Genomic DNA, 21,299 nt, shown 5'->3' on the forward strand with positions numbered 1-21,299 from the left:
ATACGGACTGGCTCCTACTGTTCATCCATGACATTGACGGCTGGCAGAACCGTGCGACCAAGGAGGTTAGAACCTCTTTGGTGCTACATGGACGAACGTTACGGAGACGAACAAGGGGCCAGTCCGGGCGGTTGCACAAGGGTGGCAGGCGGGTCTCGTGGAGACGGAGACATATCGATCTTGTCATGCTGGTAGCTGATCGAAGAGTGAACCTCCCAGGTTAGGTAAAAGCTACAAAAGCATTACGCAACACGCAGTGGAACTTTTGGTTGACATGGGTGATGTCACTCTGGAGTCTCTCCCGGATTGGTTATCTGTCTGATGAGATTAATGTCACTCTAGAGTCTTTCACTCCATTGGTTATCTGAGCTAATAAAATTGATATTGTTGCAACGCAACAATTAGTCTCACCTGAGACGTCTAGACCTGGCCCTAGACAAGTAAACATCCTGGGTCTAGTAAATATACCAGACTATTGACGTGGACTGATAGCTAGGTCGTATTTCATCATGCTGCTTTTTTTAGATCGCATTTATTGATTTGTTTGTGATTTGTAGGGCCTAAGTTTTGCGACGTGTTCTGAAATGTTTCATCTGTGGGTCACGACCAGCATGATAGTATGGTAACGTTATGTGTCCAAGGTGTGCCAATCAAATCAACTAACTGCGCACGACCTGTGATAGCGATTGATAGCAGTACTGTAGCTGATCATGCTATAGCCAGCTTCCAGTCTGGCCAGATGGCTTCATTATATTTTGGGGTCCTAGAAAATACTAGTCAGACGCAAATGCTTGACTCTTGGACCAAACGCTTCATTCTAGTTCGTTTCACCCTTGGTCTCACATTTCACAATCCTTTTTTACCTAGAATTTATTTCAGGCCCCATTTCTACTACAAAGAAACTATATACCTAAAGTACGTGTGTTTGATGAATTCCTGTCCTTTCATGCATGAATCTTGTTGTATGTTACATGTAGGCTAGTGTAACCATCCAAAATCACATCTTATCTTAAATCTTATATTACAGCGGATCGACTATATGTTTCCCAAATAATCAGCCTTGTTTGTGCGTGTGACTAAATTGTAGAACTAGAAAAGTACTTGGATTTTTTCGAATTTAAGAAGTTTTATTTTGAAATGCTTAATTTTGTTAATTTGTAAATACAATTTATATCCATATGTAAATGTTAATTTTTAACCTAATATCTTACTGTATGTTCAATGTAACGATTATGTCTTTCCTCAGGGTTAACCCTTAAGAATAGCCTCTCGCTAGTTTAGTAACCCTGGCATGTAATCACAAACATTATGTAGCATGACAATCTTGACAAATCACAACATGGACATAATTTGGGGCAGGTACAGAAATAAAGAGACTTAAATAATAATTATACAGAAGCATATCTGATTAGCATAACATTCAGAGCAATGGTCTACTTAATACTTAATAATGAGCAGAAGTTTGCAACCATAGAATGTAGGAAAATTAGAATGTGGGTAGCCGCATGTATAGTCCTTTTTTCCACAGATTGTCTTATATTCCTGATCATACTTCTCTCATAACTCTGTTGATACCATGTTTAAAGGTCTCTACATGTCGAAGTAAAAGGTGATAAGAATCTTAAGATAGCAGTCTTCATTGTTATATGCAATCTAATCGTCTTAATGATGTCCTTTCATATGTCACATTTGCTAAAACATTCACTGGATTCATTCAGGAAATCTGAGAAAGACCGAATCAAGTTCTTCCAACATCTTTGACCCGTCATTTTAGAATAAGCAATTTTTTACATGCTTGACAACTTAACACATAATGTACAGTCATGTATAAAGGTTTTATTTCTTCTTCCCCCTCGCAGATGTACTTGAGCCTCGTGTGCTGGGTCGGTCTGGAGACTTGCGCCTCTTGCCTGACACGGGTGGGGTGGGTGTCTTCGCTCCCTGAGGTTTGGGAATCTTGTTCTTCTCCAGTTTGAACTCCAGGTTGTCCTGTACCTCCTCAATACTCGTCCTCAGCTTGTCCCGTGTGACTGTAACGTGCGCCGTGATGCTGTCTCCTACAACACTTGCCAACATCTGAAAAAACAAAACTTTTCATCAGAAACTGCAAAATTTGCAACAGAGACAGGGGGCAATACTGACTGCATGCCGGATGCCTATGGCTATGTGCTGTTGCTCAAGTCAAGTCAGGTCAAGTGATATATATAGGCTTTAAGGAGGATCAGAGTACTGGTCAAAAGCTTGTTGGTAAGTGCTGCAATACTCTGCATCCGGTAGCAGCAAACCACAAATTATCAGGCCTAATAAAGTTGTGCATCTAAGCTGTACATAGTATCCATTTCTCAGCAAGCTAAACCGGATCAAGGTATACTCATTTCAAACTAACAAATGACAAGCATTGGTCAAGAGTTTATAATGACCAATAAACAGTACACTTTGGCTACTCCTCAATGCAAATAGCTGTTTGGAGATATCAACATTGGAGATTTTCATAAACCAACTGACATATGCAGAAGATAATCGTTACTTTGCACTATTTAAACCCTAATGTTGGCTACCTCTCTATCCACAGGGCCTTCTATCCCCTCCAGCCTGCTGAAGGCTTCCTGGACCAGTTTGTCCCCCTCTTCCTCCAAACTTTGCTTCTGGGCCTCCCGAAGTTTCCTCCTCTCAGCCTCCATAGTCTGCAGCTCCACAACCTGCCGCTCGTAGTCCCACTGCTTGAAAGATTTCCCTAACACAAAAGCAAAAAGTGGTGGTGCATTAATCAACATATGAACTACTTTGCAACTTGAAATAGCATCAAATGTTCTTTGATCAACAAAAATAGACAATACAGAGACAGGACGTTATCCTATATTGTTTTTCTTCAACATAAAATGGTTGTTGATTTAAAGGAAATGGAAGTTATCATATATTGTTTTCCTTCAACATAAAATGGTTGTTGAATAAAATAAAATGGAAGTTATCATATATTGTTTTTTTTTTCAACATAAAATGGTTGCTGAATAAAATGAAATGGAAGTTATGATACATTGTTTTTCTTCAACATAAAAATGGTTGTTGAAATGACTCCACATCTTGTCCTGCTACTCTATGAGGAAGTAAATTAGACAAGATTGTCATATAAAAAGACAATACTACCAACGTTCTGTTCAGCACCATGGACAAGACCATACAGGTTTTTTTTAATGGCTTTTCTACTATTCCTTTAAGCTAAAGAATTGTGCATATTTTAGGTTTCCTATTACCCACACCGTCACCAACCAAACAGAAATGACACTTAGTTCTATGCTTAGTTTATAATATTCAGTTACTTTTGGACCAGGCAAGGGGACAATGCCGTGTCTTTTTGTCTAATAGTATGCAACTATTTCTTGAATAATTGCAGCCCAAAACCTACCTTCCTTGAACAGCATGGGTTCTGGGGGAGGCTCCACTAACAGATCGTACTGGGACACCCAGCCATCCCTGTTCCTCCCGAACACATACTGGTACAGTCTGTAGTGCTGCATGTACGACTGGAAGAACTGGTCCGTGAACATCTTGAACTTCCTGTCCCCAAGTCTCTGAGCATACGGCTGGGACTTGGTGCTGTAGTGTTTTATTGCTTCAACTAGAGGCAGACCTGTGAAAGAACCATTTGTCCAATTAAAAGAAGATAAAAACTGAACAATCGTTGGCAAAATTCAACATCTAACAAGAAATAACAAATCAAATACTGCCATAAAATATTTAGAATTTTTGTGAATGCGCTATAATACTGTAAAAGCAGAAATGTTCGTGGTAGTTTTATGTTTGCAGGTTTTCGCGGCGACCGTTTCATCGCAAACTTAAAACCACCGCCAACATTTTTGTCTGATGCTGTAGCAGTATGTGGCTATAGCCCTGCCGCAAACTTAAACCCACCACGAACACTCCATTTCCCCCTCAGCCCGAAATGAAAACTACGCGAACTTGAATGTATTTACAGTAGTTCATGCTCAACCAAAATTCCCAAGCTGGCTGGGTGTCCCAGATTGAGGCATTTGACTTTGTTGGGCAGACCAGCTGTCTATGGACTATACCACTCTATTATCAGCAAGGGGGTGTCTGTCTGTAATGCTGTAATACCTGAAAAAGCTGCTAGGGGCCCCAAACTGACAAGTTTCTTTGGTACCTCAGTAACCACCAACGTATACTGAAATCAATGTTGACACACAAGTGGTCCTGCCTTTCTTTTATCACAATTGTCATTGAATGGGCCCCTAAATACAAATGTACCTTCATGCAATCTATACAGTCCAAGGCGTTTATCAGAATAATCTTCCACAAAAATCACAATGATATAATGCCAAGGTGACTGCCCATACCCCCCGTACTAGCACAAACACTGAACATGAAATATTTGGTGGCTCAGAAGGACTTTAAACTGTGCAGTGCGTGGGTTGAGACTTTAAGCCTTGAGGAAATCGGACCTACTTTACGTCTTTAAAGGAGTTGTCATCTCAAAATGGCAGCTGCTACCCGATTTTCATCCCTAATCCGTCTTGTAGTCGGTACATGGAACTTTGTACACTTAAATATCAAGATTCTTGCAACAACTGAACAAGGCACAGGTTCATCTGTACGAAACAAGATTCAGGACTGAGACTTATGGGGGCTTCTTCAAACGTCTGTAGACAAATAGGTTGTCACTCAGGACCTTCAGTGGAAAAATATCCATTTGGAAGGGTTTATCTGTATACAGTACTACATGTATACTGGATGGCAGGTTGTCTGTCTTTTACAGCCATTTATTTTGGCAAAATTGAATTTTGGGATGAAGTTCCTGTGCAGGAAGTCAACGGAAGAAAGAAAAACGTAACATTAGTAGATACTCAGTCATGCTCATTAGCTACTACCCAATGATGCTAAAGTTTATAATGGCTGTGATTGGTCAAATAGGCTCAAAGACTTTGAAAATTCTTTTTATGTGTTTCAAGTGTTTGGGGCGCTGTCATTCCTGTACCATGATGCACCTACAACTGCTGCGCCTACAACAATCCAACTGGTAAGCATCTGACTGAAACACTTTACTTACAAAATATGACATAAATGATCTAAAAGAACAATGAACCATGTTTTGATAAATTCCTATTTCAGCGTCAGCTAAACATTCTGCACGTAAATATTTCTGAAACGCTAAATTTCTCTCACAGCTAATGATCCCCTGCTTGAGTTGTAGTCGGACAAGCAACAAAAATGACCCCTGCCTGAAGGCAAAAGTAAGCACTACCATAAACTGCATCACACAAGAATGATGCTGGGGACTAGTAAGTGACACATCTACTGAGTAATATATCATATCATCACATATCACTTTCTTTATGATATTGAATGTATCTTCATGTAGCAGTTATTTCTCTTAGCATAATGTTTCTTTAGAAAAAAAAATTTTGCTCCATGTTTTGCTTCTTCTTGAAAAATGAACCGAATAAACCTGAACTGCTGAAATGGAACACTTACTGTAAATCTATGAATGTTTGCAGTGGTTTTATGTTTGCAGTTTTCGCGGCGAACTCTTCAGCGCGAACTTAAAACCACCCCAAAACTTTTGCCCGCCTGTGGCTGTAGCGCTACTACTGCTTCAAACACGAACTTAAGACCACCGCGAAAACGCCAATTTCTCCCTACCGTGAAATTAAAAACCCGCGAACATTTCTGCATTTACAGTAGTCGCAATGTGAAACATTGATGTGGAAGGAGCAGTCTTGTGGAGGTATGCATCCTTGGAACTCTAGTTTACAATTTTAACAGTTCTACCTGGAATAAACAAGGAATTTTGCAATATCTAAATGGGACACTTCTGCTCATAGTATATTTGACATCTTCCCAGGTTTACGAGGTGAAAAACACCACGAACGACAAAGATGACCTTGTGGGGCGGGGCAACCTGATCAATGGGATGTTCGTGCAAGAGAATGAGAGTGAACATTGCAGGGATTTTAGGGTATTTGTCAAAAAGACAATTAAAAGCTGTCCATCAAAAGCAGCAAGTTGATGTAGCCTGTTGTCAGTGTTGTGTCTGTCATTTTGTCATGGGGCTGAAATTTGACAGTTTCAATTTTTTGTCATTTTTGTCTGAGGTGTTAGATGAGTAGTTGTGATTGTTGTTCTTTCAATGCCGCGTGACAATGAGATAAAACTTTCCCGCATCCTATGTGCACACAAAAGATTAACTTACAGTCACCAGTTGTACTGGACACTGAATTGGCACTGACCTCATCACTGTCTTATAGTTATGCCAATTATATTTGAAACATTCTGAAACCATAGGTGTGCCATCGCTGCTGTACCACAGCCTTGTGTAACGATGTCAACCTGAAGCTCACAATTGGAGCCGACAAAAAGACACCCAAGATGTACCACAAGCCCTGACCTTGACACTCCTTCTGCATGTCTGCAGCCAGCTCCATACACAGCGCGGCTTGGGACCAGGGGAAACCTTTCCCCACTGCGAACATGAAGTTGTCGTACAAGTAGTCCAGTAAAATGTCCTGCCTCATGTCATCCTCTGGATCATACGGCTGCCAGCCCAGCACCTTCGCTAGGGACTTTTTCCCTTCCTCTGCCTGCACCAAGATAAAGGATACAGTGCTAAAGCAGGTAGATATGATTTGTCTTAACAAAATATCAATATTCCTAAACAGTCAAGCTGAAGATGTTTCTCGGTCAACAGATAGAGTAGCCATTTAGCCCCAGGACTCACATGAGACAAGTCGACGAAATTGTGAGTAACAGGATTGGTAATGAACTATAAACAGTAGTTAATTCTACCCAAAGTCATATCATATAGGCTGCGTATACAGCAGTACTCCTGCACCACCTGATTGTTGTTTTACAATCCGGAGAACTGAAGACACGAAAATAGACATTTTTTCAGCTCCTTCCCGGGTTAATATGGAAATAGAAAGACTCGTTAGAATTAGCAAATAATTTCTTATGTTGTACATAGAAATAAAATTAACGTTAATCTTGTATTATACAAGATAGGAAAGCCTTTGAAAGGCTCCCGACCAAAAAACAACAAGAAAGCAGAAGTTACCGCACGAACACAATAATACCAGAGCATTCGACGCTGTAAAATCATCACAAATTTGATCCTGGCTAAAATGGATGATATTAGTGGCTAAAAATGCAATATTTACCGGCTGAGAGGCTATTGTTTTGGCTTGGTCCGTTGTCACAGAAACCGTGGACGCCATTTTGAAACACCTGAAGCTGTGACACCTGTTGACCTCAGGAAGTCTCGCGAGACTTCAAATTTATCAATTCTGGGAATCATAAATATTTCATATTTACAGCTCATTTCTTAGATGCTGGTACAGCTGAAGGAAGAACAGGACTAATGTAGAGGTAAGGCAGAAGACCGTTTGCACGAGTCAGGGGGCGAATGTTGTTCAGTTGCTGTCACAAGTTTTCACATTCTTGTGGCGAGAGTTTGCGAGATTTCAAACAACAAGATGGCGCCTGTACACCGAAAAACAGAAGAAAGTTGTGGTATGTGATCATTTACTTGCTTCCATTCCGTCAGTTTCTTCGTATACCGATCTTTTCGTACACTTTCAGATTAGGTGATCAAGACTAGATTACGTCCTTGCTTGTATCATAACCGATTTCACCTTAGGTAACGTTGATTTATCGTTATTGATTGTTAAAAAAATTGTAGCAGCAGACGCCACTCCACTATCGAAACTAGATTAGTCTGTGCGATTTCGTGACACATCCTCTTATTGTAAACCATATATAAGAACTTAACTCCCCTAAAGACGCACATTTGTCTAGATGATGCTAAAAATCGTTGGTCGAACTGTACTGCCGTCTCTATACGATAAAGAAAAAGAATTGCATGTTGTAATTTGATTTTGATTAGATCAAGGACCGGTTAAAATTTTTTGCTGATTGCATTTCATTATGAAAAATTATGTACCTTTAGGTTTCACTTAAGAGCACAAAGATGACATGCAGCACCTGCCAGAAGAGATAACGTAGAAAGCTGTCATAATGTGATCATTTAATAGCCGATGAGAAAGCAGTGTTAAAGAGAGCAACAACAACATTACAGGTTTAAATTCTGAAGAGTTTGAAAATATCGTATTGGATATAAAAAATCTGATCCTTTATGTATCTGTAAGCATATGAAATTGACTGCATATGTACAGGCTTTGAGGCTAGGTGGTTTTTAAAGCCCTACTGTCTATTGATTTGATTTGATTTTTATTCGACTGTAGTGTCTATTAAACAGATTGCTACCATAACATCAATTTTGGACGATGGTTTATTGTTAAATTTAAGCTATAATGAGGCATTATAAAAACTCATCGATAATGGACGTGAATAGATTGATGGTTGTGTCACTTTTGGGTCCATCTTCCAGTTTTATCTCTATCCCCAGTTTACATTCAGTAACTGTACTTCCCTATGAAGCTGGCGGGGGGCACTGCTGTACATAGGTAGAACATACAGCTGAGTGGTGCTGAACAGTTAGGCATCAATGCAGTTGTTTATTTTCCTGACCAGTTAGGGTCAATGACAGTTAGGCTTTTTATGTGGAATTAGAACTCTGCTGTAGTTTAATAACAGAAAAAAATTTAACACTGTTGTAGAGTAAAGATGCAACAACATTTCAATAAGAGTGGTATGTGGTGGAGTTTGCTTGTGTACCATATCAGTTGGCTGAAATAATTTGCGTCTGCATAGAAAGAGTCAGGATAAAAATATTATCAAGTTGGTGTTTGCCTCACTACAATGTTGAAGTTTACTGTTTTGTGTATTCAAAGAAGAATCCCTCACTGAATTCCATTGCTAGGAGGGATCTAGGTCGGAAATGAAGGCATCTCTGGTTCCGCTTCCATTTGTGTCTACTTCGCCAAGATGTAAAAAAAAAAATCATTCCTTCCACAAATCATACTTTTCCCACTGCAGTTCCATTCTTGCTCCTGGCAGGATCCGGACATTACAAGTCATACTCAGTGCCCACTTGTTTTTCTCTTATTTCCAGCCTATAATTAAAAATGTAAAGTGAAGTTGAGGGGGGAAAATATTTTTTTCAAATATTTAGTATCGACTGTGGCCACACAACAAAGCACAAATTTGTGTTGTGAATACCTGAATTACTTAATAAATCATGAATTTCTTTATGAACTCAAGGAATTGTTGTAGGCATCCTTCCATACCAAGGGATGATGGTAGCACTCAAGGAACTGTAATAAGTGTAAACAATCACAGAATTACACTACCCGTATTCTGTTTAAAGATTTCAAGAAAAGCTAGGTATACAAAACATCTTTTTTATGTTCTTACATGTTATGCATTTGATTTTGACTACACTACTTCAAGTACTTGTAAGTCTATGAACGTACTGGGTTGGCGTTATCGAGAGTCTTCAGTCATTCAGGGCATGCAGCAGCCATCCATGCACACCCAGTCCATTACCTTTCCTAATAACCATGAGTGATGAGGCCTGCCACCAAGGCTTACCTGTTATCAGCTTCCGCCAGCCAGCACCATATATTATTGAGAGCTTTTGCCCATCAGTGAATTACATGAACATGCCATTAGGGTAGTACACTTGGATGAACCTGGCACTTTGCACTTGAAAGCGTATGGTCCCCGAGGGTGTGGTATTGACCACAAACTTGGATCACTGAATCTTGCAGAAGAGGAATAGGCATGACTTCCAAACCTTTCAATGCAACCTAGAGGGAGATAATCTAAAAGGAAATTGGAAACCCAGCTGCTGTAAACATTGGCATTCTTCCTAACATGCATCCTTTGCAACATATACTTATCTTTGAATATCTTGTGAAAGAAGTTTACTGAACTCATAATTCACACCGTAAAATGTAATATAGAACAGAACTGCTGAGCTGAAAATAGTTTTAATGGAAGAATATCTAGGGCTTTATGCCACCAGGGAAGGATTTGATCCACAGAGTATGCCAGATAATGAAGTGAATTATTAGTGCATTAGTGAAAGTGAAGGTAAATAGGTGGGGCTTAATAGTCTTTATCAGTGGAGTACAAAACCCTGAGGCTTGGAGCAAACGAAGAAGGTGAACATTTAACGATTAGTCACAATTTATAGGATGATTAATACACGTCAGTTCAAATGATCATGGTAATCTATTTGGCACATTCGTGACGAGAAAGAAACCAAAGCAAAGTACGAGAGTGAGTCAGAAATCAATGCCACCTGTATCGTAACAGGCTCATTTTTTTATAGAATGAGTTGAAATTTGGCACAAAGGTAATGGGACATGTCTTCTTTTGACTGAAAAATCTCATTTTATTGTTCAGATTTGTATGAGCATCTGAGTTGATTTGAAGACGGTTGCCCTTTTCGACTCCGGAAAAATTGAAGTCTATCAGACGCAAAGAGCAAATGGGGTTCAATAAAAAGAAAATTCCCTGCTCCACTTGCACTTTTTGGAGGAGGCTGAAAATGCACATGTATCAACATGCTTATCTTAGTCGGCCACATGCTTATTTTCATTTCTGAAATCCTATAGATTTTTCTTTTATTGTTGCTGGAGTGGAATGAGGTATGAGTTGAATTCAGGTTGGTCGTCAGGGTCCTGAATATGCATTGTTTTGATTAAAGGCTTTTGTAGACTAACTTCCCATAGACTTAGGAGAAACAAAATTGAGTACACTTGTTAGACGTTGAACATAATATAATCGTGTCAAGTTTTTAGTTGATTGGAAAATAGTGTACAAAAATTTAAATCAAGGAATCATATAGGCTATGCAGGGCTCGAAATAGTGGCTGCATGTGCACCCTTGTGCACCCAAAATTGGAGCTGTGCACCTGATTTTTTACTGTGGGTGCACCAGTGCACCTAGATATTTTTGTAGGCCATAGGGTAAAAGTAGTATTGTACACTAGTATACAGAATATTATTGAAATGTAAGTATCAGAAAAAGCAATACAACCATTTGTTTTACTTTATTCTATTCTATATATATATATATATGTATTACTTAGAATCACAGATTGAAGTTCTTAAGAGAGCCAGAAGCGTAAACTTTTAAATTATGCTTTGCTGACATTCAACTTTATTTTATGTGGTACGCCCAAAATTCATTCTGTGCACCTAATTTTTTTGGTTGGGTGCACCAGTGCACCTATTTCCAAAAATGAATTTCGAGCCCTGAATGAATCCAACTGCCTCAAATATTACACCTCACTCCATCCTAGGAACTGTCTGGAGTTCAGAAATTAAAATAGGCACGTAATCTATAGAGTCATGTATCATTTTACAGGTATTATTTCAGCTTCTTAACCTGACAGTAATTGGAAGCAGGTCAGGGGGACTGATTATTGGACGGACTTCCAAGGGGGTGGCCATTCAGTTGCTCTTATATATCTTAACAACAAAATGAGATATTTCAGTCTCTAAAACATATGTGTGCCTTCAATTTTACTTTGTGCCAAATTTCAACTCATTCCATAGAAAACTAGAGTTCCACGACCTCATACCTTCGCTAAATGATTTTAACCTTTATGACTGACGTATTAGGAGTGTGTCTCATCAATCATAAATCATACCAGTTGATTGTCTTAAAATAGAACATGTCCAAAGTATGAGCTTATCAAATTATGAGCTTAACAAAGAAGGTTATGCTTATATTATCATTAATTATGCAAATGAGGCCCTTATTAGGCATAATTTGATTCAACGATGTTCACATTCACATAACTTCCCGATGCCACAAAAAAGTATTAAATGTATGAAATTGCCATGATTTGCCAGTGTGGAATTATAGAAGTTACTCATTAAGTATGCAAATTAGGCCCACATTTGCATATTTTCTATCTACCAACATTCCTCTCTTCCTCAGTTACAATTTGAATAGTCATATCATGGAAAACAGTGGATTTTTGAAGTTGCCTCATTAATTATGCAAATTGGAATCTGATTTGCATAATTATCGTCCAATCATACTAAGCATCACACAAGCTATCAACATACCAAAAATCATTACCATCCATCAAGGCCATCTCGTTTAAGTATTTTCTCATTAATTATGCAAATGAGGTCTTCATTTGCATAGTTCATATCAATTAATATATAATTTCTCTCTTCCTCAGTTACATATGGACACATGTTTCAGAGTCCTATCATGGAATTTGGCGGAAGTATAAAGTTTCCTCATTAATTATGCAAATTAGATAGTTATTTGCATAAAAAGTATCTAATCATGTACATCATCACTCAAGCTATCTACTTACCAAAAATCATAACTATCCATCTAGCCCTTCTTGAGTTATTCCCTTTCAGAGTCAGACGCAAAACCTGCTCCTGCAATTCCAACATAAGCCGCTAGGGGGCCCAAACCCATACCACTTACTCTCCGTCCAAAGATCTATCTACCACTCAAAAATCAGTTCCATAGCATGTCCAGAACACGAGATATCAAAACAGGAAGTTCTGCTGCAGTACCGTAAGAAGCCGCTAGGGGGCCCAAAATCTAGTCGTTTTCAGGTCTCATCAAAACCTACCAACATACCAAATACCAAGACAATCCATCAAGGCATTCTTGAGTTATGCTGTGCCACTACAAACATACATACACACGCTACCCTCTGCATAACCTTCTCAGCGAAGGTAATGAACCTGCTATGACACAAGTGGCATTACTTTTGACTCACCCTTGAAGCCTGTTAATTGTTTTGTTAATATCATTAATATTAATGTTTCATAAAGGAAGAAATATGAAAATAAATAGTATAGGTCAGACTCAGTGACACACTTTTGATAAGCCACTTGTCATATCCAAAAACTGTTTTTTTGATGGTTATTTTTAGCATGTCATAAAATAGAAGACATCTACCAACATCTACAGAACTGGATGGATTACTGCAACAATTATCTAAATCATATCTAATTCATAATAGTGTAAAACTGCAGTGCTCACAATCAAGGACACATCTTTGTTGTCTGTCAAGACGTAACACATGTATGTTGATGAAGGTTAAAGACATCCAGGTAATAAGATATGCCATAAAAGCAGTTACTCCAGCAACTGGATATGATTAGGTTGGTCAGCAGACATTTTGTCCTTACCATTTTCTTATAAGTTATAGTTGCAGGCAACAATCTTTAACAGTTGGTCAAAGTTGCTTGAGATTTTTGCTTTCCAAGATCATATCCAGTTGCTGGAGTAACTGCTTTTTTGGCATGATACATGTACTTTCAATTGATGATGATGATCCACTGTATTCTGCGGCTCGGAGGTACTTTCAATTCCTCATTTATAAAACGTAAAGCCAGACTAACTTTAAATACAGACCTACTAAACTGCCATAGAAACTTTGGATTGACTTTGCTGCATTGCAGAGGATTGTGTTGATGTAATCTGAAGCAGGGTAAGACAGATTAGGTCTCAGGAAAAGAAGCCTTTATCTCCTGTAAGTCTCTCATCTTTATCAGAGCTTTGAGACTGTCAGGATAATGGATTACCCCTTACACATTGCCTCAGACATGGATTAAATGGAGCATGTCAAGACTCCATATCTTGTCCATGCTAGCTGCTATACACAGGAAGTGGCCTAGAAAAAATTGATACATGTGCTTTAATTTGCATGTAAAAGACAATCTCCAAGTCAGCTTGAGCACAACTGACATTTTGTTCAGCACCCTGGACAAGGCCAGGCACATGTATTCCCTACTCTCACCTCTCAAATAAACGTACCGGTACGTGTATTTTTTTTCGCCTCAAAATCCGCCCGTTACTTTCTTATTTTAGACGGTACGTTTATTATTTTTTTCAAAAATCAGGATTTTGCTATCCAGAAATCCCTCTAAAATAGAAATTTTTGGGTTTTCTGCCCATATTTCCCCAGTATTTTTGCTAGTAATTCGCTATTTTTCGGCCTAGCAGCGTTGATTTCCCGCTATGACCGACGGCCGCCTTTGTGAAATCCTTGCGGCACTCGAAACATATCAATCGATATCGCTATGACGTTACAAAGTTAACGTTGTTTTTTTTGGGGGGGGAAAGAAGACGCAACACTGACGTTTCAAAATACAATTGTCATGTAAATAACTTTGACAGTCTCTGTTTACATCGTAAACCAAAGCATGCTGATCAAAAAACGTGTCAAGTAGTAACGTTAGACTTGCACAGGGAAGAATTCGATGACCGCTATTGGTAGCGCGGCGGAAGAATAATTCGTTCACAGAAGATACATTACACGTAAAAACGACAATTATAACTTAACTTCCCTTGTAATATGTGTTTTGAGGCCGCAAAATCTAAGAACGGCACAAAACGAGCGGTAAACAATGGCATGTTTTGCCATCGAAACATGGCGGCGGCACCATCAGGCGTGCTGACAGTAAAACTAGCAGCATATTGCACATTACAGATTACGATCTTTAAAATGATACTGTAAACGCGTGGAAAATATTATATTTTGCGGCAACGATGGACACAGAATTCTATCTATATTTTAGGAGGGTTTTTGTTTTAGAATAACCGTAAGATTTTCCAAATTTAGCGGTAAAGGGCCGTTTCTATTGTCAACATGTAATCGGTAATTTCTTCGTATTTGCGGCCTGAGACGCTGTGCTACTTTTACAGTCGAGCTCTGTTCAATATTGTGGGCTCAACCGCCTCACAAAAACTTTGTTCTCGACGCTATGGAGCAAAAGTTCATGGACATAACCCTTTTTTGGTGTTCACATTTGTTTTTTTTAGGGGGGTAATGTCTTTAGAAAATATGATTAGGAACAATTTAGATATCTGATGATTTTGATTATATGTCAGTAATGATAAAAGTAATGATAAAAGATAATGAAATTCATGTTAAAATAAAACAATTTTCCTTGATCACTTGCTGCAAGTTCCAAGTAGAAAATGCATATACACTGTATCATGTACATTTTCACTTGTTGAATTTGAAGCACCATGGCCCCCGGTTAGAGGTCATAGCGGGGAACCTATGCCCAATTTTTCAACATTATTATTATATTTTATCGAAGTGGTGAGGAAGATCATCATGATTTGAACAAGCGTACAGTTATTCTGTTCAATATTCATATACTTAATAGGTATGGTCCTCAGGCATAATTGAATAGATGCAACCTACCTTATTATCTTATATCCTTCGGACAGTCATGTGGACACAGTTTACCTCGACTGTCAATTCTGACATTTTCCGGGGGGTACTTTTATTTCAGGGGGTACTTATATTAGATTTTGAAGATTTTTCCGGGGGGTACTTATATTCCAGGGGTACTTCTATTTGAGAGGTGAGAGTAGCTGTTTTGCTGTGCCTTTGGACTGAAACTTGCAGAGTTTAGGTTGGTCATCAGACATTTTGTCCTTACCATTTGCTTATCAGTTATAGTTGTACTTGTAGGCAACAATCTTTAACAGTTGGTCATAGCTGCGTGAGTTTTTTACTTGGAGAATTTTAGAGATAATCAAAGCCACTAATTCTGTGCTATACAATTAAGAGAAGGCTTTTTCCTGTGCTATCAGGTGGTGTTGGCAATAATGGATTATTCTATAATCATCAGCAGCTGCTGTGAATGCAGGGCTTAAGTAGAACACCAAAGGGGGCACTATTCATCATTGTCTGTTGTGAATATGACAGGACAGCCCTCCAGAGAACTGGCAGGCCTGGTTCTTTCAGGGAGAGTCTGGACCTGACACTTGTTGTTCCAGCTACAATAGCAGTTTTCCATTGATGCCATTCCAAGGTGTTAGCTATTAGTATTAAAAGTGTTGCTTGATCTGACAGACCATATGTTTGCCCGAACTGATTGAAATAGATGTGTGAGTTAAGAAGTTTTAACGCACAGTGACATCACATACTTGGTATACGTAGTGAAGTTGGTAAGAAGAATGGCAATTGATGTTTAAATTTGTATTGTCTTAAAACAGAGAAAGTTAAAGTACATGTAACTACAGTCTCTGAAAATTTTTTCGCTTTTGTGGTAACTAATAAACCTGAAGACACTGCAAGTACAATGATCCCAAAAGTTCTGGTTGTATGTCAGTCTGCTAGTTGCAGTTGCTTGTTTCTGTGTCTGTACCTGTATAGGCGGCATAATCACCCTTCGGCGTAACACACTAGCTCTGTGGTTGGATTCGATGCAATATTACTCCAGTGCTCCTTCGAGGAACACTAGGCGGTGACCAGTACAGCACAAACTTGCCTTATGATTATGAGGTGTCCAAATCCAGCATTTTCTATTCCAGACCTATATATATCTCAACACTGACCCTACAAGAATGTATATACTTTTTTTAGATAGCTGTTGTCCTAGATCCAGAATATTCAACACTAATGAGAGAGATGGCTTATTCTATTGTCACCCGTGAGGCTATGTATGATACTACCAGTAGAAGCACACAGCATGTTGAATTTTTTATAGAAACAAGCACTATAGATGATGATTTTTCTGTCCTTTATGATATGTTAAAGCTTCACTTATATATAGGGCAGTAATTGTGCCCTATTGTTTCAAACAATATAGATAATGGTGTATTTGCGTGTGGTTGCTATGTCAACCAAGAGGGTGTTGCCCAAATATTTACCCTCCACTTTAAGGGTCATTAAGTTGTTTGTCCCCCGTAATGTATTCTTGTCTTTGCGTGTCGATCCTGAAAGGTGCTTCCACAGGCAGAGGGCTGCTTTATTTGTATACCAGAAGTTGAACGTTGAACATATAGGCAATGCTGGAATGCTGCACAGCTGCAGGTAGGTCCCTGCACTGAATTGTACTTGTGGAAAACAGATATGTAATGCATTACCTTACTTAGTAATAAACAAGATCAAATACATATCATGGAAGCTGAGATATTCTGTAATTCAGGACTGTAAAGTTGATTTACAGAAGTCAGGATTAGAACAATCCTTCATGTTGAATTGATTAACAGTATAACAAGTTGGATTAATTCTACACACATGGGGATTTTCTATTCTTAATGTTGAATACGGATAAGGAATTTTCCATGCTTCTGTCTGGTTGATGCACTTTCACCTTTGGGGACATCTATACTCAGGTTTAACAAGACCTGGTATAGATTTTATGGAAGTATTGGTGTCACTGTCTCTTTTTCCTCTGCACAAAAGTTTTAACAACCTTTTGGAGCACACATTTTAGCTGTGTATAGTGAGTTTATAACAGCACTACTGCATATAGCTGTGGGCCAGTGTCATGAGAAAACGCTCCCTGTGTCCATGCCTTGCCGATGAATGGGCTGGGAGCAGCAGAGTTTATTTGTTGTTAAGGTGGCGCCTAGGTGCCCTTTGTGGAAGGTAAGGATAGCTTTCACCTTTCCCTACTGTGTTTGAACCCATGTCCTCACGTCGAACAATTGTGGTCATAACAGAGAGGTATCGTCATACAGGATCATTATATTGGTTCATTTCACCATCACCTCATACTGTAGCGTGCCGTCACGGCACCATCTGCGTGCCTCCCATGAAGCATTACAACATTTCTATTGAACCACATTCCTTATGGTGGATTGGTTATCCATTAAGGCATTGTAAGGTAAGGTAACTCAATTTTCTTGACTAGTCTGCTGTATTCTTCTTTAGCAACCAGGGAATACATCTGCCAATTTTCGGATGAAAATGTAGTGAATTCAATAATAGCAAATGAGACTACGACAACAGTCTATATCATAATGTATGGTATAGCCATCACACATGGACAGTTCTGGTTCCAACATTTTTGTATCGAGTGGTTTAGCTCTCACCTTCCCTATATACTTGCTATTTAATCCTACAGATCCTTGCTTACTTCAAGTATAACTATAAAGCTGCTTAAGTCTGATTGGAACTGTGCTGTCAAATTGTCATGCTGCAGATGACGTTATTGCATCTGAGTGCCAATTACTCATTTGTCGCCGAAGCTTCTCGAACTTCTAATGGAAATATTCTCACTTCTCCAGATTAGATTTTTACAAGGCGTAGCCATCAACCGGGCTTATGGGCCTTGTAATCAATCTGAGAGGATTGAACCCCTTGGCTGGATTCTATCTCATGTTCTGAACCTTTTGGCCTATAGAAATTAGGTTGCGAACCAATGGATCATTATTTCCCACTCAACCAAATCAACTTTCTTGAAAACGAGATTGAAACATAATGATCCTCTTGAATGAGGTTATATGATGGGAATTATAGATATCATTAGTTACCATGACAGTGGCATATCCTTGAGAGTATTGCTGTGGGTGTGGCATATCATATGTATGATATATACTGGAAAGAAATGTGTTTATGTTGAAAGTGATGGTACATGTATCAGAGAAAGATGCATGCAAAGTGCAAGCTTATGAGAGAGAGAGAATGACATTGGCTTATAAGATTCCTATCTATGTTCTGTTCATGATTTTATAATGTTTCCCAATTTGTTCCCACTGTCACTTGTAGACATAAATTAACTCATACTAACTAAGTCTTTATCCTGGACTTAAGTCTGTTAATTCAGCTACTGTAGCACGTCACGTAGTTTGGAAAAAAAATTCTTACTTGAGTCCTTTTCATTTAACTAACCCAACAAGTGTCACACAGCAAGTGATTTACTAGACTCCACCCTGACCCCATTTATCTCTGTATCAACCCAGAAAACGTATCGGCCTTCCATTATTACATTTTTTGCATCCTTCTCTTATTTTCATTTCTTTAGACAAAATATTTAGGTGTTTTCCAGACATATCATTGAATATTTCAATTTTTATCAACCTTCAAAAATCTCTAATCAAAAATGTTTTAAAAGCCTGGTCTGTAGACTTACGAAAATCTGGTTTGCCCTTAACAAAAACCCCTAAAGAGCAGACTAGCTAGTTGTTAGAAGTCTGTGTCAACAGTCACATAGCATGTTTTGTACCAGCCCATGTTTACACAGCCAAGGTCATGTACACTGTACAATGACAAAGAACTTCCTTCTGAGGAAGCGACCTTGTCCATTTGTCAGTGTAACTTGCCAGACATGAGAGCAGACTCCCTCTCTCTCTCCCCACAGTACAGGAAAAAAAGAGTCGAAGAACACTTGCCTTGTAGAAATAATGGTGTTAGGGTTGTTTTAAAAATACACACAAGAAATCAATCGAAAATGGTACAGTAACCATACTCCCCATTATCCTTTATTTGTACTTTAGAAAGGAAAAAAAACCCTTTAGAAATTGAAAATATTTTCCTGTTTCTGAAATTTTAAGCCATAGATTCCATCCTTCTAATTAGTGAAATAATCAATGGCAGAGAATGTTCTCACATAAAATCTTTTCATTGTTTTGCATTAAAAAGAAAACAGTTTCTGGCACAGGGTTCACTGGATAAATTTCCACCCTATTGTTCAGCCATTGACCAGGCACATGCATTAACTGCCATTAGACAGAAGCTGATTCAAGAAAACTCTTAGATGGTGACCTTTTCCAAATCCTCTAGACTTCATGAAAGTCTGGGCAAGGGTAAAGCAATACACTGACCCCGTTTGGTTAATCTTGCTTTAAAATACTAAGACCTCTTCAGCTGGTATACGGTTAATACATTTGTTTTAGAAACATAGAAATATTACAAGCCTTTCACTGATGATTTCACTAGAAATTACTTCTGAGTTAGGTTTTAATAATTTACACTGTAGTTAACATTGCATCATGAGGAGGTCCACTGGCTTGACTTGGCTCTTCGCTGACACCAAAAAAATTAGCAAGCTCCATTCAAAAGAAAGGGCGAGTGCTGTATCCTGGTTTTCACACTCAGCTCTACGCGTTACTCAATGCTGAAGAGCTCTTTTACCAATATTCAGTCCCTTTCATCCTACGATCACTATGCATTCTATTGGCTAAGTCCTTCTGAAAAGAGTGCTATCCAGCTTGATGCACTTGTTTTGCCTATCATTCTCATTTGCATATCTCCATGGCAACTGTCAATGTATACAACCTTGCCTGCCATTGTGTGCAGCCTGTCATGTAATGTAAGCCGGCTGGCTGGGACGTGAAAAGGCCTGTATGACTTGCAGTCAAATGTACAACAAATCACGCCTGCTGTCCTGTACTCTCAGGTGTTTCTCTCTTTACTAGTCCTACTGTATGTAACAGTTTCCTCAAGAAAAGCTTGTTTTTGAAAGCCGGATGCTAAAATCTGTCTGTATTTAGTTGGAAAGAGTGTGCTGTATGGCCCAAGGGGTTTTGAAGTGTACAGCCTGTGAAGGGTATGACATTTTTCTTGGCATATGTCAGCGAAAATATATTGCTTGTTATTACAATGCTGCCATGTCTACTCTGAAAACATCATGGGCAAATGGAAATGTTTGTGATTACCTCAGAGACATTGTCATCCAGGCTGACATGTTTATTCTTTCCACAGGTGAAAGTGTGAAGAAACGTGATTAACCCTGCGTGGGGAAACACACCCCTCAAGACTGAACCGACGGCAGGGAAGCACACACTACGAGGCAATCCACTTGCCTTTCCATCAAGACTAGACTTGAGACAATTTTACAGACAGGAGAGAAGAATACATCTACCCAGTTTAAAGACAATATTGACCAGGTCTTGTCACAGAAGAGTGCTTGGAATGATTTGAGAGACAGGCGTAGAGCGGTGTTGTTACAGGTGGGTGTTTACCATTCTGCCAAACCTTGCCTTGATGTGTTGAATATAGCATACGCTTTAAAAGCACTTTGATATGGTAAAAGCGAAATACTATTAGTGTTGAAGTGACAGGCAATTTTTTCTGGGTATGAACAATGTAGTCTAGCAAAGCACATTTTTCTGTGCTAGCTTTTATGTGTCGATATCATAGTAGTTGTAATTAATGTAATTAGACAAAAAAGCACCACAAAGATAAAACCCTTAAGGCAAATTCTATGAGTCTTTTTATTGAATTCGGTGGGAATAGAAGGAACCTGGGGTTTGTCGCTGGTCTACATTTCATCCCTGTGGTCTGGATAATCAGATTGGTACTAATCAGCTTGTCATCCCTTCCTGGGGATAATGCACACACCCTTAAGGCCTACAAGATAAAGGATGCCCCTCTTAAGGCGTCATCCGAATCAGGCTGTATTACTGACATGTTGCTGGAGGTTATTTGTATGGACTAGAACATCAAGAAGCTTTACCATGATCTATCCAAATTGGGAACTGAAGACAAAACCTGAATGAGGTAGAACCATGCTGTGTGCCCCACAGGGAATTGTCACAAACTGAGGCCACTTCTGTCTGTTTACTTTAGGAAGCCTTTACCTACCATGACATGTTGACGGTAATGCCAGTAGGGATTACAGTAGCTCCTGGAGCTACAAGGGGTG

At 39.0% G+C, this 21,299-nt stretch overlaps 2 protein-coding genes across 6 annotated transcripts in view; one reads left to right on the forward strand and one right to left on the reverse strand.

Annotated features, from left to right (window-relative positions):
• Positions 1-1,101: 1,101 nt before the first annotated feature.
• LOC136428633 (uncharacterized protein C8orf74 homolog) lies at positions 1,102-7,298 on the reverse strand. The gene is made up of 5 exons (XM_066418298.1): positions 7,170-7,298; positions 6,401-6,593; positions 3,404-3,628; positions 2,559-2,734; positions 1,102-2,076 (listed from the first exon to the last, which is right to left on the reverse strand). The coding sequence occupies exons 1-5, from the start codon at positions 7,224-7,226 to the stop codon at positions 1,837-1,839; spliced, it is 891 nt and encodes a 296-aa protein (XP_066274395.1). The 5' UTR covers positions 7,227-7,298; the 3' UTR covers positions 1,102-1,836.
• A 91-nt stretch (positions 7,299-7,389) lies between these two features.
• The window catches only part of LOC136428622 (lipoxygenase homology domain-containing protein 1-like), an 87,772-nt gene continuing 73,862 nt past the window's right edge, over positions 7,390-21,299 (forward strand). For 4 of the 5 annotated variants that reach the window (XM_066418271.1, XM_066418273.1, XM_066418274.1 and 1 more), the window contains exons 1-2: positions 7,390-7,521; positions 20,357-20,604. The gene's annotated coding sequence lies outside the window, so the exon portion shown is untranslated. Of the gene's footprint in view, positions 7,522-19,920; positions 20,052-20,356; positions 20,605-21,299 lie in introns of those variants that run through there. The other variant, XM_066418272.1, reaches the window with a different exon arrangement.

This window comes from Branchiostoma lanceolatum, chromosome 2 (genome assembly GCF_035083965.1).
Source record: "Branchiostoma lanceolatum isolate klBraLanc5 chromosome 2, klBraLanc5.hap2, whole genome shotgun sequence".
Taxonomy (NCBI): Eukaryota; Metazoa; Chordata; class Leptocardii; order Amphioxiformes; family Branchiostomatidae; genus Branchiostoma; species Branchiostoma lanceolatum.

What these genes read in the sequence shown, in the direction of transcription:
- LOC136428633 (XM_066418298.1), bottom strand. Translation starts at nt 7,226, where the DNA reads ATGGCGTCCACGGTTTCTGTGACAACGGACCAAGCCAAAACAATAGCC. An exon ending in AAACAATAGCCTCTCAGCCG is followed by an intron (nt 6,594 to 7,169) that starts GTAAATATTGCA and finishes ATCTTGGTGCAG; the next exon opens with GCAGAGGAAGGGAAAAAGTC. An exon ending in AAGGCCCTGTGGATAGAGAG is followed by an intron (nt 2,077 to 2,558) that starts GTAGCCAACATT and finishes TTGTTTTTTCAG; the next exon opens with ATGTTGGCAAGTGTTGTAGG.